Source organism: Mucor velutinosus (assembly GCF_035048745.1).
Source record: "Mucor velutinosus strain NIH1002 chromosome Unknown tig00000093, whole genome shotgun sequence".
NCBI classification, from domain to species: domain Eukaryota; kingdom Fungi; phylum Mucoromycota; class Mucoromycetes; order Mucorales; family Mucoraceae; genus Mucor; species Mucor velutinosus.
In genome coordinates this window covers 2,205,227-2,223,113 of record NW_027041907.1, presented here as the reverse complement: position 1 = coordinate 2,223,113, position 17,887 = coordinate 2,205,227, and the positions used below count along the sequence as shown (strand labels likewise).

General features: G+C 38.5%; 7 protein-coding genes and 1 non-coding gene across 8 annotated transcripts; 6 read left to right on the top strand and 2 right to left on the bottom strand.

The window, feature by feature from the left end:
- Positions 1-1,996: 1,996 nt before the first annotated feature.
- ATC70_002477 lies at positions 1,997-2,078 on the top strand. Its single transcript has one exon. It is a non-coding gene; the product is annotated as a tRNA-Ser (tRNA).
- A 1,242-nt stretch (positions 2,079-3,320) lies between these two features.
- Positions 3,321-4,260, top strand: SPS19 (peroxisomal 2 4-dienoyl-CoA reductase sps19; the record flags this gene model as incomplete). Its single annotated transcript, XM_064821851.1, has 2 exons — positions 3,321-3,854; positions 3,913-4,260. 2 exons carry the CDS (start codon positions 3,321-3,323, stop codon positions 4,258-4,260), a joined length of 882 nt encoding a protein of 293 aa, XP_064681537.1.
- A 163-nt stretch (positions 4,261-4,423) lies between these two features.
- On the top strand, positions 4,424-6,089 carry SEC24_2 (COPII subunit; the record flags this gene model as incomplete). The annotated part of the gene is made up of 3 exons (XM_064821850.1): positions 4,424-5,197; positions 5,262-5,613; positions 5,677-6,089. The coding sequence occupies 3 exons, from the start codon at positions 4,424-4,426 to the stop codon at positions 6,087-6,089; spliced, it is 1,539 nt and encodes a 512-aa protein (XP_064681536.1).
- A 40-nt stretch (positions 6,090-6,129) lies between these two features.
- SDH2_2 (succinate dehydrogenase complex, subunit B) lies at positions 6,130-6,744 on the bottom strand (the record flags this gene model as incomplete). The annotated part of the gene is made up of 4 exons (XM_064821849.1): positions 6,130-6,219; positions 6,278-6,468; positions 6,527-6,579; positions 6,635-6,744. 4 exons carry the CDS (start codon positions 6,742-6,744, stop codon positions 6,130-6,132), a joined length of 444 nt encoding a protein of 147 aa, XP_064681535.1.
- Positions 6,745-7,191: 447 nt separating this feature from the next.
- ATC70_002473 (uncharacterized protein) lies at positions 7,192-8,557 on the top strand (the record flags this gene model as incomplete). Its single annotated transcript, XM_064821848.1, has 3 exons — positions 7,192-8,150; positions 8,211-8,283; positions 8,342-8,557. The coding sequence occupies 3 exons, from the start codon at positions 7,192-7,194 to the stop codon at positions 8,555-8,557; spliced, it is 1,248 nt and encodes a 415-aa protein (XP_064681534.1).
- Positions 8,558-11,740: 3,183 nt separating this feature from the next.
- On the top strand, positions 11,741-13,340 carry ATC70_002472 (uncharacterized protein; the record flags this gene model as incomplete). The annotated part of the gene is made up of 3 exons (XM_064821847.1): positions 11,741-12,682; positions 12,743-12,957; positions 13,016-13,340. 3 exons carry the CDS (start codon positions 11,741-11,743, stop codon positions 13,338-13,340), a joined length of 1,482 nt encoding a protein of 493 aa, XP_064681533.1.
- A 996-nt stretch (positions 13,341-14,336) lies between these two features.
- Positions 14,337-15,005, top strand: ATC70_002471 (uncharacterized protein; the record flags this gene model as incomplete). Its single annotated transcript, XM_064821846.1, has 3 exons — positions 14,337-14,465; positions 14,518-14,780; positions 14,843-15,005. 3 exons carry the CDS (start codon positions 14,337-14,339, stop codon positions 15,003-15,005), a joined length of 555 nt encoding a protein of 184 aa, XP_064681532.1.
- Positions 15,006-15,452: 447 nt separating this feature from the next.
- Positions 15,453-16,201, bottom strand: ATC70_002470 (uncharacterized protein; the record flags this gene model as incomplete). Its single annotated transcript, XM_064821845.1, has 3 exons — positions 15,453-15,661; positions 15,713-16,030; positions 16,090-16,201. The coding sequence occupies 3 exons, from the start codon at positions 16,199-16,201 to the stop codon at positions 15,453-15,455; spliced, it is 639 nt and encodes a 212-aa protein (XP_064681531.1).
- Positions 16,202-17,887: the final 1,686 nt, after the last annotated feature.

The window sequence follows — 17,887 nt, the reverse complement described above, 5'->3', positions numbered from 1 at the left end:
GTGCTCCTGCATTGATTACCACTTTAAATCAAACATCAACAACATTTGCCAGATATCGCAATAGCAGCACCTATTGCTCTCTATCATCACTAATCCTACAAGCCAGATGCAAATGTATAAATACTCTTCTTTTTTTTACTCAATTCCAGGATCTTCAGTTCATTTTATACACAAAATAAAATACAGTTGATTTCTATTGTATTTTACCTTTGCTTTATTTTTTTTGTGAAATTTATTTAAACCTGATTTCACTGCAAAGTCAACTTGATAAAGGTATGTTTTATTATCAAACTGACAGGTGTAAAGTAAACTGAAGTCTCTCTACTGGCCAGGTAGATGATCCTTCTTATATACTATAACAATGGATAAAAGTTCTATTAATTAGATTAACAAATAAGTCAACTCAGATCAACTAATGTCTAATCATGCTAAAAGACAACTCCAGCAAGCTAATCATGATTTAGCTTTGCCTGGATGAGTAATTAGACTCTCATCCGAAATACCCTGATCTATCCTTTCTATAAGGATAATTAATATCGATCTAGTAGCATGTATCCGATAGGTACAGTCTTCTTAGTGTATATCAACAGTACATATCTGAGTGTATATCGCTGAGCATACATCTTTAGCATGTATCTTCTGGATATATGGCATGTCTATAGCATATCGTATGCATGTCTATAGCATGTCTCATATATAGTACAAGTCTGTAGTACATAAAGTATCTGTAGCTAGTATCACGGATATAAGCATGTTGAAGTGAACTAGACTAGATTCCCATCATAAACAAAACCCAAAATAAATGTCATCTCAATCAAATCACGCTACCATCAGCAGATAAGCATGCACAATAATAGTATTAGCATGATGATAGCAAGGGTTAAATGCTCTAAAATAAGAGATGACAGATACTAAAGTAAATGTCAAGGGTATTGTAATGTGTTGTAACATAAATATGCCTAAAAAGGATACAGGCTCAACAATAAAGAGCTATTCTTTACGCATGATTCAAAAACCATATATTGAAATACCGTTCTTGATCCATCAGATCAACAACTAAATGACCCAACAAAAATATATAAAGTAATGGAATCACTGGCAACTACTAAACTGCTGCCAGATAAGAGATATAAACCAAATAATATAAATAGAGACGTAGAATATACATTTTATTGCACATTATCCTAATTTCAAATAAAGAAGGATTTTAACAGTATTCTACTTGCTTTTTTAACCCCCTTTTTACTGCACATGTGTCTTATAGCGTGGATCATGAAGTGCACATCTGAAGCAACAAGCTTATATTGCATTAATCTTGGTGCTTATCCAGATATGGTAAACATCCGTAGTCAATGTCGGAATACAAGTATAAGTCTATAGCGCCATCCATGTCCGTGGTGCCAACTATAGCCTATATCTTATATAGTATGAATCTTATAGTACTAGCGTATCTGAAGTCCATATCTTCTTATAGTATAAATCGATATCGTACATCTAATCCAGTGTACATACAGTTTATATCTAAATCTGGTAACTGGATGAACTGTCGGAATGCAGATCATAGTGGATGTATTCCACATATATAATATCTTCTTGCACACTCTTCATATCTACTTCCTTATATATCCCGATCAGATCTCAGATTGCATATGCTATGTTTATATATAAGCATCTCACAGTATTGTCGTCTTGATAGATAGATCCAATGGTAGGAGTTTAACAAATAACTTAGAGTGTAACTAATAGATTTGAGATTATGTTCGAAGATACTGTTTATTGATTGCATGTACAACTTATATTTATACTATTTCTACGATCGATAATTACTTAATCAATAGAACTTTTGAGTAGATATAATACTTGATATAGCAACTGATAATCAGATCAATGTCTGCTGCTATCAGTTTCCATAACCTTCAAGTATGTGCTGGCGCCTTTTAGTTGCTGCCTTAAGATTTGGCCTAAATATAAACTTAGGCACGACAGTATATAGAAAGTCGCTTTGTCCGAGTGGTTAAGGAGTATGACTAGAAATCATATACGCTCTGCGTGCGCAGGTTCAAATCCTGCAGGCGACGATATTATTTTTACTACAATCTTACAAATGTAGTGCATGTAGACACATGAGGTAGTTAGCCTTTTTTTTGTAACTTCATGAGAAAAGAAGGTTAGACAGCAGTTTTAATCGTTTTGGGTCCTATGAGGACATATAAGTTACGTGATAAACGCACAGTCTTCATGTGAGATGTAATGAAATGCATTACATTATAATAGAAATGCTACCTTGTTCAGCTAATAAATGTAACAACCAAACAAACTTGTTGGACTGAGATGGGTAATAGAATATGTTAAAGAGCATTATTGTAAGTCTCTGCGCAAAAATCTTGGGTCATACCGTAGAGATATGTTTCATAAGCAGTTCTGGTAATGCTACAGTGTTATGAAAACTCTTAAATTAATATAGCATCTATCTTCAGTGAGGTTATCCGCCATTCTGATTTTAATTTCTTCCATGTTACATTGCATCAAATGTTAAGTGAGCTAAACTGTTTTGAAAACATATAAATGTCACTATAAAGTCTATTTCTTCCAGAAACCTTGGTTTAAAGATGCTTTAGTGAATAGTGCATGCTATAAATTTTTGGATTCTCAAATAGATCTTCATTTTTGTTTTAGGTGATCCGAGTTAGATTGATGCTTTCATCTCTGATCTTGGGAAGCTAACGGTCAGTAACAATATATTCAAGTTGTACAGCTCATAGAACAAGAGGTCCAACATGCAGTTTATATATATACACTGCATGTTTTTCAGTGGCCGTGCTTTCCAACAATCATAAGCACATAGCACAAAGGGCTGTAAGCAGGGATTCCCTTTTTAATCAAATACAAAATGAAATAATCATAAATGAATGTAATCAATTGTAGACAAGAAAAGCTGTTTTAATTTAATAGGTGCTACTCCAAATTGTATTTTCAGTCCGTGTATTATAGTATTTGCATTCAATGTGTTACGTTTCATCAAGGCAGAACTAGAAATCTTACTGCCCGAGATAAACCCCAAAAACTTAGATGTGAATAGCACAGGTCAATTCGTGGGTTAGCCGGGTGTCATAATTTCATCTTTATATATAAGGTCAAAGGGATCGATCAACCATGCACCCTTTTCCCTCTTCTCTTCTTCCGTCTCTCTCTTTTTATCCTCATTTCTCATACTTGCTTCATCTATAAATCGAGCCAAGCCGATTTTCTGCAATCGCAACTATCATTAAGCCCATCAAGCGCCAAGACGGGGGGCGTCAACTGAATATATATTTTAAGAAATGATCTCGACAGTTGCAGCATTATATATCACCACAGTGGCATTGGAAGCGGTTTTGTCTGTATTTATTACAATCAAAACCTTCCTTCAACCAAGAAAAGTTCGCTATGTTATGCTAATCTTCAGTTTGATTACGTTGGCTGCGAGTATCGTCAACACACTGTCCCATTTAAATCTGATAACAAGTCATTGGAACTCATTTGCGTATCTGGTATCAACATTGTTTATGCTTGCTTTGCATTACTGGCTAAATTTAGATATTGGCAAGCATCTTAGAGTGGGTGGCATCGATTGGAAACACCCGCTTGTCTTGGCTGGTGCAGCAGGCCTTGGTGGATCCATGACTTGCCTGACAACTCAGGTCATCATATTGCTCATTCGAAATGAACCATATCCAATCCGTGCAGCATTCATTACCGGTGTATGCTTAGCTATCGCTTGTGATGGTGCGGCCTATATGTACTCATTTTCCTCGTTGATTTATTTGAAAAAGCACAGAATCCATGAAGGACAGGCAAAGACAACATCTTTAGGTGTAAGTGCGATGCAATAGTTTGATAACAAGAGCATGAAATAACCTTTAACTCGATTAGGTATGGTTCTTGCTGATTCAATCTACATGGTACATGGTCTATGGGGTGCTTTATATATGGTTCTTCTTTCAGAGTTGGGAATACTTTCAGGCGTTGCTTGTGCTTGATTATTTGGCCAGATTTGTCCTTTGTCTGATGTTTACTTGGGCACCACCCAACTTTGTGATTACATTCATGGCGGGCAGATTGTTTTCGGACTTGTCGCACAAGAGTATTACTTTGAACGACAAAGCTGATTATCATACGCATACACAAACGCAAGACAAAGTACAAGAAGACGATATTGAATCGAATAATAGAAATGATATGTTTTATGCCAGTCATGTAGCTATTGTTAGTAGCAAATAAAAGTCTGTCCATGTATTTTTAGCCAAGCCTTTGGGCTCTCTTCCCTCTTCCAGGTCTTCCATGCTCCGATAAATGATGTTGCTATTATCTAAGCCCAAATTGGTTTAAATAGCCCTTTTGCCCTCTTTCTTTCCTGCTCTCTTCTTCTTGTACATTCAACAACATGAACAACGCCAATAACAGCGACTTCAATCCATTCCGTGAAAACGAAACGCCACCGGCAGGCTCTCCTCACGTAAATTTTGCTGCGAAATCACCTTCCATCATGCCAACTCCTATATACGATGATACATCTTCAGTTGGATCGTCTCCATATCAGTCTCCTGCTCTGTCTACCCCATCTACAGCGATGCCATTGTCGCCTTCGCCTCTTGGGAGACAAGTATATGAAACAGATCAAAGCGATCATGACAAAACAGAAGTGTATGGGCCGACATTCTCTGCAGAAGATCAGTACAATAGCGCACCAAACGCACCTCCAGCCACAGGCGCCTTGCTTAGCAAGGGCTTTGTGCCACCAAGCGAACAAACAGAAGAAATACAACTGTACGAAACAAGTAATCAAAATAACAACAATAGAAACTTTTCACCTTCCAATGCAAATGCAAATGCAAATGTATCACCACCACTACCAGAACAGAGCCGAGTCGATATATTCATGAGCAAGTTGAAAGGGTACCAGCAACCAAAAGACTACAATAACCTGGAATCAGGGATCAACACAAGTCGAGGCTTTGCTCAGCCAATGCCAGTCAAGCAAAGAGGAACTGTATACAAGCACTTGTTTGGCGGTGGATCCAGGTTTGCCATCTTTACCTGGGTATCAGGTGTGATCATGGTCGGCGTCTTTGTATACGAACTTATCAGGAACAATACTCTGGCGGGAAGTGTGATTCAAACCAACCCCTTTAATCCAATGATTGGACCTAATTACATGGTAATTAAACCAAGCAGTGTTGATGATCGCAATTCGAAATGCTAATGATTTGACATGGAAATAGGCACTCATCAACATGGGCAGTAAATTTGTACCTTGCATGAGGAATATTGCACAATATCCAGCATCATTTACACTGAGCAACTGCTATCAATCTCTGGAATCGACATGTACAATCGAGCAAGTGTGTGGATTTGGTGGTTTCAACGGTCAACCGCCCAGTCAAGGATTTCGATTTTTCACTCCCATCTTTCTACATGCGGGTGTCGTTCACATTCTTTTGAATTTGGTCACTCATTTTTCTACAGGCAGCGAAATCGAACGCTCGTTGGGTGTTATTCGCTATGCTTTTTTGTATCTTGCATCTGGGATTTGGGGCTTTATATTGAGTGGTGTGCTTGCTGGGCCTCTTGTCTGTAAGTCGCATGAAGACCAACTAAATTCCACACTTTACTGATCATCTTACTTGCTCACTACAGCCTCCATGGGATGTTCAGGTGCATTGTTCGGCATCATTGGCTACACAGTCATCGAATTGATTGTTCAATGGAAAGAAACTCTCAACCCTGGCAGAGAGCTAGTAAAACTGCTGTTTGTCATTGCCATTTCCCTGGTGTTGGGTTTGTTGCCTGGCCTCGATAATTTCGCTCATATTGGTGGCCTAATCATGGGATTGCTCCTGGGCATCCTATTGGCACCAAATCGTCGCACTGCAACTCGTCGCGCTATCCTATTTACCTGGATTGCAAGAATCGCAGCACTCGTCGTTGCCGTTGTGCTCTATGTTGTCTTCTTGCGCATCTTTTATACCTCCTCTGATTTATCCACCATTTGTCCCAATTGTAAATATCTATCATGCTTACCGGTGAATGGTTGGTGTGATACAGTTTAAAGTGCTATTTATTCATATCATGGTATATACTATGTCGAATTTAGGAGGATTCCAACTTCTTCAAATGATTGTATTTTGGTAAAACTTCACGTAAATAATCTAAGTGTCTCGCATGAAGTGTTGCTTGTGTCTATATGTTTGTTTGTTTAGTAGATGGCTGGAATAAATTAATGTCGTGTATACTTTACAGCTAATGGTTCACTTTGATTCCGTCTTTTTGATTGCGATCCATAGATGATGGTCAAATCAGGAATTGCTTCATTACTCTCTGTGGAGCAAGCTGATCCAATAACACAGTAGTTGCCCAAGGAAGTGCTGCCGATGATACGGGCTCTGGATTCCACTATATTGTTGTTTCCAATGCGGGTGCCTTCAACATCTATCGTGCCGCCATATATCAGTATCTATGACAAATGTGTTGATTGAGTCAAACCTACAGCATCCCACTTCAAACTCATTATCGTCGCCAATAACCAAAGGGGTTGAATTTCTATTGAAAAAAGATTTGAGTTTCATTAATAAATCAGAGCCATGCAAATCCTTACTTGTTGAAGATGATTACATTTTCTTCAATAATGTTGTTTTTTCCAATGTAAATGGGCCCGTTTTCAGCAATAACTCGGCATTGAGGATGAATGACGGTACCTTTCATCATATCGTGTAAGGATCTCTACCATACAATCCCTTCAAATCTCGCGTCTCTTACCTGCGCCTATTGGAGTATGATAAATGCGTGTAAATGATCAGCGTTACAGTGTATATACAGTTTGTTTTCGGTACCTATGGAGATCTCGCCTTTCAGTTCGGTCTCTTGACAAACAACTGATTTAGGGCCAGCTGTGATACGATTTCTAGTAGTGCATATTAATACAGCCTGACTTCGTCTAAACTTCCATATGAGCCTTCATACCTTGACATTGTATAGTTAAAGTGTTGAGAAAAGATGATCAATAGTAGACGAAAAGAGCGCCAATGTGATTTTACTACCACCCATTTTATTAGAGCTCCGTAGACCTGCCATGTCCTTTTTATAAAAAGCCCAACCTCGCAGCTCTCGATACCTTTCATTTTTATTCCATATTTATTATTATAGACCCTCTTCATGTTTAGACATTTTTCAAGAAAAAGCAACATAGTAATCAATAGACGTTTTGTGTCCACATCAAGACCTCTCTGCAGGCCTCCTCGACACGTATCTACTCAATCCATTACTCCCCAAACGACAATTACTGTACCCCTTAACAAGATACCATCCCCACCACCCCCACCAAAGCATTGGCGGCCACAATCTTCGTTCCCTCATGTCAGATACACAGGACCTATCGCTTACGGCATTGCATTAACAGCGGGTACATTCATCACTGCAGGCGTCATATTTGATAAAAATCAGCAAACGTTATGGGATCGGTTTCGTCAGCATTCTCGTCAATGGTCGTTTTTTGGCACTGCTGATGAAGAGTCCATCTTGTCTGGTTTATGGAGAGAGAAAAGAGATTTGCTCATCGAAAAAAGGCAACGCTTATTGGAAGGATTAGCTCGTAGATTGGATAATATGAGTTTGCCTCGAGATGTCAAACAAGCTATTTGGATTGTAGGGGAGAAATTAGCAACCATGTCAGAAGCAGAAAAGACTTTAGCTGGACTCATCGCCATCAACACAGTCGTTTTTGCTTGTTGGCAGATACCAAGACTTGCGCCATTCATGAGCAAGTGGTTTTTGCATTTACCCGGCAGTCGACAAAACATCACACTGTTGACAAGTTGCTTTTCCCATCAAGAGTTCTTTCATTTTGCGTTGAATATGGTGGGTCTATGGTCCTTTGGAAAAGTTGTACATGACACGCTGGGAAGAGAGCAATTCGTAGCCATGTATTTGAGTGCTGGTATCGGTGCGAATGTCGTCAGTCATGCTTGTAGTCTGGCATTGCGTAATTCAAGACCGTTGCTGCCTAGTCTAGGTGCAAGTGGTGCCATCTATGGTTTGGTGGCTTCCACTGCTGTTTTGTATCCCAATTCGAGCATCAGTCTTATATTTTTGCCAATGATCCCCATTAAATTAGGGTAAGTCGAAAGTTTTGGATAGCTTGACATGCGGGCTAAAATTTGTATCAATTTTGATAGGTATGCACTCCCTGCTTTAATGAGTTTTGATCTAGCTGGTATCGTATTCAAATGGAGAATGTTTGATCATTATGTAAGTCATATACACGTTATCAACGTTGCTTGTCATACACTAATCACTATTAAACTAGGCACATTTGGCAGGTGCTGGTTTAGGATTAGGATACATGTATTACGGAGAAAGACACATTTGGGAACCATTGATTCGTAAGATCCATCATATCAGAGAGAATTTTCGAGGTAATGAGAGAGGCCGAGGTGGAGAAGGAGGCACATTTATGTGGACAGAGCCAAGACAACCTGTTGATACAATTACAAGCAAGTGGACTGGATGGTTCAACAAATAGAGAATCATTTTTCGTTTAAAATTTACATTATATAATAAAAATTTAGATTGCATTTTAGTACCGGTGCTCCCTAGTAATCACCCTATGAATAAATCCATAGTCGAGAGCCACAGTGTGGATAGCAAACATTGAGTCTTTGGTGGCCGTGTTGTGTAACATGCAATTAGGCCGACAGAGTCAGTTCCACACACATCCACAAGCTTTAAAACCCCATTAAAGAGTTACCCTTGCTGCCAGGTAATTTGAAAGCCATACTTCGGGTTCACCATAGCGCCAAATTGTGGTTTCGATTAGAATAATTCATTGCAATGGCAGTCATTAAATTTTAAACGAGGGCATCCAGATCTGCACGCAACCACATCCTGATGCTGATTGCAACAGTCAGAGCCCATACGGACTTCGCTACAAAATTATGAGTTCCAAAGAATTCAAAGAAGCTACTAATGTTGTGTGCATTACTGGCAATAGCCATGTTTTACCAGGTTGAAATCATTTTGACAGGTGGAGAAAAAAGTTTTCTAAAAGTTCAAATTATCATGTTGATTCAGCGCCTAAAAGTCATCCAACTGCCCACCGTCAGGATTGCGATGGAATCAGTTGATTATTCCAGGAGATTCACTATATCATTCAATTGAAATAGCCGATATAACGTTAATATACTTTCAAAGTTATACATTGATTCGAGACTACCTCACTAAACAGCTATATCAAGGCATGAAATATTTCACTTTTCCAGTCCTATAGAGAACCCTCCAGAAACAATCTATAATTGTGGATCTGACTCCTCTACAATACTTCACACCTGTATCAACCGGAATGATCCATATACGCGCTTACATTATAGTAGCATTGCCTCTCACCACTCAAAAGTATGCAAAACACAGCAAAATTTGGATGTATTTGAGCAGCAATTTCTCTTGCTAAAATCTGTTCTAGACTACCAGAGTACCACCAAACGTTATCTCTCGTCTAACGCTAACTTTCTGACACCTTTGCTCAACTTTTTTGGGATTGCCAAAAATCAACCAAAAAGCATGAGGTACCCCTCATGGTTTTCATCTAAAATCAAACGATCGCATTTTTCACCTTGATAATGAAGACTTTTACTATGGTATACTTAAATCAAAACGTTTCTATCAATCCAAAGCAACCTCTGAAATCATCTTTGTGGGACTTTGATATGTAAAATTTCGACATTTTAGCCAGAAACCTCTTTTCATACTTTCATAAATCATTTGATAAGTTTATTCAAAACATCTATCTTAGTACCATTGGATGCGCCTTGAAAAATACTCCAAGAAAGCTTAAGAAAATACAGGATGATCATTATATTCTACTTAGTTGAATCTGCAAAAATAGATTAATCAAGTCCAGAATCATCAAAATTTGTCCAATCTGGAACAAACTATGATTCTGGATTTGAATTAATTTTGGCTTGTGGGGACAGCTGGCAAACTCAACGCCCTTTTCATACTGCAATACAGTAGTAAATGCCCTTGAAGCGTATGAAAAGTAGGTGGCAGGCCATAAAGCTATTGTTTATAATGATATTTTATTGCATTCTATATTTAATAACGTTAGTCTGGACATTGACGATGCATGGATTGCACAAAATGTCTCCAGTAAGTAGTGAAATCTCTGAGGCTCCGAGCCATCGTCCAAAGAAAGCGTTGACAGTATTGAGCAGATGAAAGAGGGTAGAAATAACAGTGGTCTTTGTTGATTGATTGTAAAATCATTATTCACATATGAGCCAGGCCTAACAGATGCCTTGAAACTCAGGTTCCATATTAGGGTCGTAAAATGTCTAAGGACTAAACATTTATTATGTTATGATGATGATGATATTGAATAAAAATGATGCTATCGTTCCAAAGCAACCCTTGAAAACACTTTTATGAGGCTTTGATATTCAAAATCTCGACATTTCGGCCAAAAGCCTCATTTTATATTTTCAGATATTTTTCAGTAAATTTATATAAAGTTTTTATTATAATTTCCACAGCTGAATGCGCCTTAAAAAGCACTACGAGAATGAATTAGGAAGCATGATATAATCTTCACAGTTTACATAGTCTACTCTTGCAAAATAGATCAAAGAGGTCGATTTTCTTCAAAATTAGTCCAATCTGAAGCAAAAAACTAAGCAATGATTTAATTAGGTTTGGCAGATGAGTATAATGCCTCTCTGAGCCATGAGTGCAAACGATGTTTGTGAAGCTAATATCCAGGGAAGAGCAAATCGAAAAGTACTATAGTATAAGTTAGCTAAAGCTTGCTACTGCTATTAAATCTTATTAAATCCATCAGGACTAACCGTTGCAAATTACTTGTTCAAGCAAATCCTAATGCCAAATGCAAAATTGGCACCCTTATTAGAATGCCATGCGGTATTTCGTGTCTAAGGTCTGGTGTGCTGCACGTAAAACGATAAGACTACCCGACAGGTTTGCATGGATTTATATATAAATGACCAGCGTCGACTCGTACTTAGTTTACCGGATATAAATCCGATGGGAAACGTGCCCTTCCAGTAGGAACCTTTTACGATGGGATCACAAAGAATAAGCAGATCAAACATCATTTTGTATTATTACTGCATTGTTTAAATACAGAGGAATCAAAGTTGCAGTAGGTTTAAACAACATCATACAATGCAACAATACATTAGATCATCCGACTCCATTCCGTGTAGTATCTTTATGTATATATATATATAAAAGTAGAATATTTCTCAGTCTTTCGTCCTTGTAGATTGTAAAAGTTTGTCCCTATCATTGCAGCGTTCGCATAATAAACTAACGAGCCGATGAGAAAATTATTGCCATTGATTCTTCAACTTCTTTTGGCACATTTATATCCGGGTTTTTATCTATTCTACTGCCAATGCTGTCATGTAAAAAGCTTAAAGTTTGAGCACTCTCATTGAATTGTTCAGACACAATGTGGGGAAAGCACCATATTGCATTGATCTCTGTGTGAATATTTTCACTCTTGACATTTTTTAAGCATTTCTATTTCAATCTAAAAGAGCAGTTTGTGTACGAGAACAGATGAATCAACCCAAGCATTCAAAAGAGACTCAATGCCTGTTTTACCCACTACCTTTTTGTCCTGGGAAGAATGATTCTTTATAAATATGCTTCTTTTTTCTCGTTTTGTTCCCATTTAATACTACAAACAATGACACATTCTATCAAAAGAGATATTGACACATTTGTCGACGAGAAAGCAGCAAGCGTTTACAGCAACAGGGGCGATACTAGTGGTAACTCAAGTGATGATATCCCTTTCCAAAAGAGCGAGGCAGAGAAAAAGCTCGTCAAAAAGCTGAATTGGACGTTGCTTCCATTTGTAGGCGCTATTGTCTTTATTCAATTCGTAGACAAGTCTACATTGGGCATCTCTGCTGTCTTGGGCATCATTGAAGACACGCATCTTACAGGCTCTCAATATAGTTGGCTTGGTTCCTTTTTCTACCTCGGCTACATTAGTTTCCAACTGCCAAACAACTACCTGATTCAAAAGTTTCCCATTTCCAAATACCTTGGAACACTGCTTATCTTGTGGGGTGCTGTGATGGCGCTCACTTCACTGTGTCATAATTTCGCTCAATTGGTAGTTTGCCGTGTTTTTCTGGGTCTCTTTGAAGCCGGTACTTATCCGTGTCTGCTCATCATCATCAATGCAGTCTATCGTCGCTCTGAGCAATCTGCTGCTTATGGTTTTCTCTGGCTCAGTAATGGCACTGGAACAATGATTGGTGCTGCATGTGCTTACGGTATCTCTTACATTGATAATGCTCGAGGCATTCATTCGTGGAAATGGCCATACATCATTTGGGGTGCCTTAACTGTCCTCTTTGGTGTCATCTGCTTCTTTTTTCTTCCTGACACGCCTCAATCGTTTATGTTTAGACTCACTGAAGAAGAGAAACCAATTGTATCTGAAAGAAGCAGAGACAATTGCGTTGTTCGTGTACAAAAGATCAAGATGCACCATGTCTGGGAAGCTCTACACGAAGTGCGATTGTGGTTGATTTGCTTGGCTTGTTTCTTTAATAATTTGTTGACTGGTGGCGTTGTCGTCTTCAATACTTTGATTGTCAAAAGTATGGGTTACTCTGTAAGTTGTTGTACGCGTCGTTAGCGTGTATTCATGAACTAATGTTGATATTGTGTCTAGAGTCAAGAATCTATCCTATTCCAAATTTGCAGTGGTTGCGTCTCTGCCATCTTTTCTCTGGTAGCTATCTTTGTAGCACGTAGAACGGGCCAGCTCTATCTCGCTGTTGTCGTGTGTACATCTGTATCATTGGTCGGTGTCATTCTGTTGGCTGCTCTTCCGCCTAGTGGTGTCAAACTCTTGGGATATCTGTTAGCATGGGCAATGGCGGGAAGGTGAGTGCAGCGTACATACATGTACGATAACGCTCCCACTGATACATTTCGTTTAAAGCCATAGCACCTTGCTGACAATCATTGCAGCCAATGTCAATGGATATACTAAGAAGATCTTTTACAATGCCATGTATATGATTGCTTTCACATTGGGTAATTTTGTGGGCCCCTTGGTCATGCTTGAAAACGAGGCACCAAATTACAAAACTGGTATGATTATCTATAGTATTGCCAACGCAGGTGTGCTTGTATCTCTCTTTATTAATCGGCAAATCATGGCAAGACAAAATAAGACGAGGATTGCTAATCCTTCCAACGATGTCATTGATGTCAATGATGATTTGACAGATCGTGAAAATACAACATTTATATACAAGCTCTGAGTGTTCAATCTTTACTTTGAATATCGTCCTTCTATAGCCACATACCCCTAATAATTTATAAATAAAAAGTCATCCTATATGCCCATCCTTGCGCAAATGTCGGCTTTAAGATCTGTTCAAGCCGGTTTTCCTGGTCAAGTAGGAATCTCACTGCGAAAATGAGGTATTTTTGTGTGCAACCTCGAGATGTTCAAAATAAACAGTTTCTATTCGTTCCCGAGATAAAGACGTACTAACACACGACGTAACCATGTAATGCATTGAGCGATTCCAGATCAAGACGCATGGCTTCATCATCCGTTATCGCATTTATCAAGGATCAAACCGTAAAACTAATGAACTTTTGCACTTGAATACGCCAACAACGAGCGAGTTTAAGAAAGATCAATGACAAACTTCATTCACATTGCATCAAGAGAGTATCCTCAAGCAAGATGGGCATTCGCACTCCGTGGGCCGTTTTCCAGCTACGTCGTCGTCAACGCACACCCAAAAAAAAGGGAAGAGAATGAAAACAAAAAAAGGTCTTTCTCTTTTTCCCTTCATTACATGGTAGATCCAGGTTGATGATTCTTTAGGCTGTATTTCCTCTATCTATATCACCTCTGTACAATTAAGACTTCTATATATATATACATATCCATAAAGAATAGGTAAATATTACACACATTTGGATAAAATGCTTGTGTGTAAATACTAATTGTTGTAGATTTCTATCTTCCTCCCTTTTTTTTCTCTCATATATTATAGACTATTATTTAATCACCAGCACCATTATCAACAGCAAGCACTTACATTTACAATATTTGCAATACCTTGTTTCTTCTTCATCCTGTGCATTAAAGGCAAATAGGTAAGGCATTGGGATACATGTGTAATGAATGCGTACTTGTGTGTAAACCTAAACTGAATTGATAGTGATCTTATCTAGTCAAATCACCGATAAAAATAACGAGAACCTATATTACCCCCTCAAGTAACAATTCAACATCAATCATGTATCCTCGAGGAACTACGGGTGGAATTAGACCATTGATCAATCCACCAACTTACATTGAATACAATGGCCTGCGATTCTTGATTGTAGATGCACCAAGCTCAAACAACTTGCCTTTATACATCAAGGTAGGGGATCAGTTTATAAGCGGTAGATGAGCTGGTGATAACGTTGGATTAGGAATTTGAGCGATGGAACGTAACGGACGTCGTACGTTGCTGCGAAGCTACTTATCCCAAAGAGCCATTGAACGAGAAACATATCCAGGTACATGATTTTGTGTTTGCTGATGGTGAGGCACCACCAGCACTCATTGTAGATGCGTGGCTCCAACTGATTGAGGCACGATTCAATAACCAAGCACAAGAGGCACATGAGGAGGAAAAGAAGCCAGGCGAGAAACTACCATGCATTGCAACACATTGTGTAGCGGGACTAGGAAGGTTTGTGTTGATGGTTATTTTGGGTGTCTAAGATCCAGCGAACTCATGTATCATTCAACTAGAGCCCCTGTTTTGGTGGCCATTGCGTTGATTGAAGACGGCATGCCTGCATTAGATGCAGTATCTTATATCCGTGAACGACGAAGAGGAGCCATCAATAAGAAGCAATTAAAGTACATTGAATCCTACAAACCAAGAACAAAGAGTCGATGTGTCATCAGCTAAATATCTGTGTGCGTTGTTTCGTTTAGACATTATTATATACTATTCCCTTATTACCAGACCTCTTTAATCGATCTAGATATAATACAAATTTGCCCTCCCCTATTTCTAAAGTGTGCGTGTGTGTGTGCTCTTTTTGTTTTTTTTTTTTTTTCACTAATAAAGTTTCATCCCAAATACCAGTATATTCTGTCAGACTTTTGATTTTCACAAGCACTGTGAACTAACTCTCTTAATTAATAAGGCAATCATTAGTAAACAACAACTTCGTTTGATTAGCATGCACTCATTAAGGCCCTAGGTTGTAACAATAAACCGTTTGCTTTTTTGTAAGGGAAAAATATAAATATTTTATTTCAGAGAAAAAAGGAGGAGTGTACCAGAGAATATAAGATAATTAGGTAATATATTTATGTTTAGTTTTACAAATTCATATGTCGAGCAACAGACTTAATGGAACAACATGTTACCCATGCGAGCCAAGAAGAAGAATTGAACAATAACAGTGATTGATGCAACACCGATGGCAACAGCAGGTACGAGGAGGGGCTTGGAAGCGGCTCCAGATTGTGCAGGTGCTTGGGAAGAGGCAGGTGGGGTAGGCGTGAATGTGGCAGCGCTTGAGGCAGAGGCAAGGCTCGATGAAATAGCGCTTGAGACTATCAAAACTTATCAGTGACCCCATCACGCACTGTCAATAAAAAACTTACCACTAGCGAGAGAAGAAGCAGCAGAGGAAGCAGCAGATACAATGGATGAGAGAGCAGTGGCAGAAGGGGCAGCAGAGCTACCGCTGGGAACAACAACGACAGAGGAGGGGGCAACAGTAGTGGCACTGGCAGATGCAGAAGAGGCGGATTCAGTGGTGACAGAAGCAGCTTGAGAGGCAGAGGCAGAGGCAGAGGTAGAGGCAGCTTGAGAGGCAGTGGCAGAGGATTCAGTTTGGCCGGGCCAGTTGTTCTCGATACAGCTGTTGTAACAGCTGGTATCACCATTACAGTTTGAGATACATTGTTGGCCATTAGTTACTACAATGTCAAGTTAGAACGGCAACATTTAGAGTCTCTGGTACCAAGCTATACTTTACCACACTTTTGAAGACAAGAGGTATCTGAGGGATCGCAATTACAAGCGGCATCGACTTGAACAAAGAGATAGATCAAAGCAGTGAAGACGAGGAGATAAGCTTTGGATTGCATGGTTGTATAATGATTAGGGTATAGTGAAGCAAAGAAGAAGAAAATCCTATTGTCAAATGCAAAATGCCTTATATTTATACCCTGAAAAAACTGATGCTCCTTAAAAAAGAACCTTAATCATTGATCGGGTCTATCAGCTCTTTTTGCTTGTATTAATAGACATTTTGTTGTTTTTGAAAGGTTAAACAGCTCCTTCTTGTAACCAGCGCATAAATCATCATTATGTCATTCTATGTATACATACATTGTATTTACTGTGACACATCCTACGAAGAGAGAAGATGGACACAACAGCGAAATATCGTACCATTATATGATATCAATGAGAAGGCACTTTAATGTGATGATGCACTTCTTTTGTTATAATGGCCTCTAAATGACGCTCTTTCAATACCAAGTCTCTCATCTCTTGGCCCTGTGCAAGGTACCATCGGGTGGCACTAATAGATGAAAAAAAGAACTCGATCTGTGTGTGTACACAGGATACAGCTATTTCAATCGTTTCACCCGAGATCTATTATGCCGTCGTCGTCGTTGTATATAGTTGTAGTTTTCGCTTATCATTATTTATTGAAGCCAACTCATCAGGAGATCAATAACATTCTAATTCATCGCATTGAGATTTATAGAATATATGAAATTAATTTAATGGGTTCATTGTTGTCAATAATTATAGAACAAGAAGCTCAGAGGAAGACAGAAGGAAAGGGAGTGGTGTCACAAACTGTGTGCGAAATCCCTCTTATCATCAGAGCACTGCAATGGAATCTGATACATGAACGCAAAGGGTATCGATATAGTAATCTCAAGCAATAACACCCTATTTGAAATAAGGAGAGGGTATATATATATTCATTATCATCAAGCAGTTTACTTTTTTTTTTCTTTTTTTTTTTTTTTGTAATGTATAGAGTATCTTCGATGCTTTCTATTTGTATCACAACCTCTATTTCTTTTTTAATGATTACATGCGAAGCTAGTGCCTTTTTATTTTTCCAACGCTGCATCCGAGATGATATTTAAGCTTATTGTTTCTTTACAAGAAAATACTGCAGCAGAATTCCATAATCGAGTAGCTTACCGAGTATGTGGGGTTTCTGTACAAGTATTTGTTGTTGTCGATTAACATCACTGATGGTGCATTTATTACGAAATCTGACAATTTTTGATTAGCCAAATAAGATCCTCAAGACAACCATTGCAATATAAGGCACAAATGTATCAAAATGCTCTTTTGGCCGCTATTTATAAATGCTTGTTCTGTAATGTCAGTTGGAGTCAGAAGACGTGCCTCGTATTTGCTGATATCATTGGTAATTCTCATAGTTCCATATCGCAGCACGATATTTCAAGGCTTGCGATTGATCAAGGCGTGAATGGATGCCAAGCAGTACACGTTTTACTAACTACATCATGTTGTTTTGCGGTGAGAGTACGGAAAGTATACAATTTAAGGTCTAGTCAACAGGTCAAATCACTTTAGTCTATCGTGAAATATGTCTAGATCTATGCGAAACTTGTGTCCTGACCGAAGAAATAGAGTTATTTAGAGTTTTATAATATCGCTTTTTCAAGACGTCTGTTTTTATGCTAATTGCATAATAGGAAAGCACCATCCATAGGCTTGTTTTCAATAATATAAGCTCAAAAGATCGTCTGAATTAGAGGTTAACGACGATTCAGTTT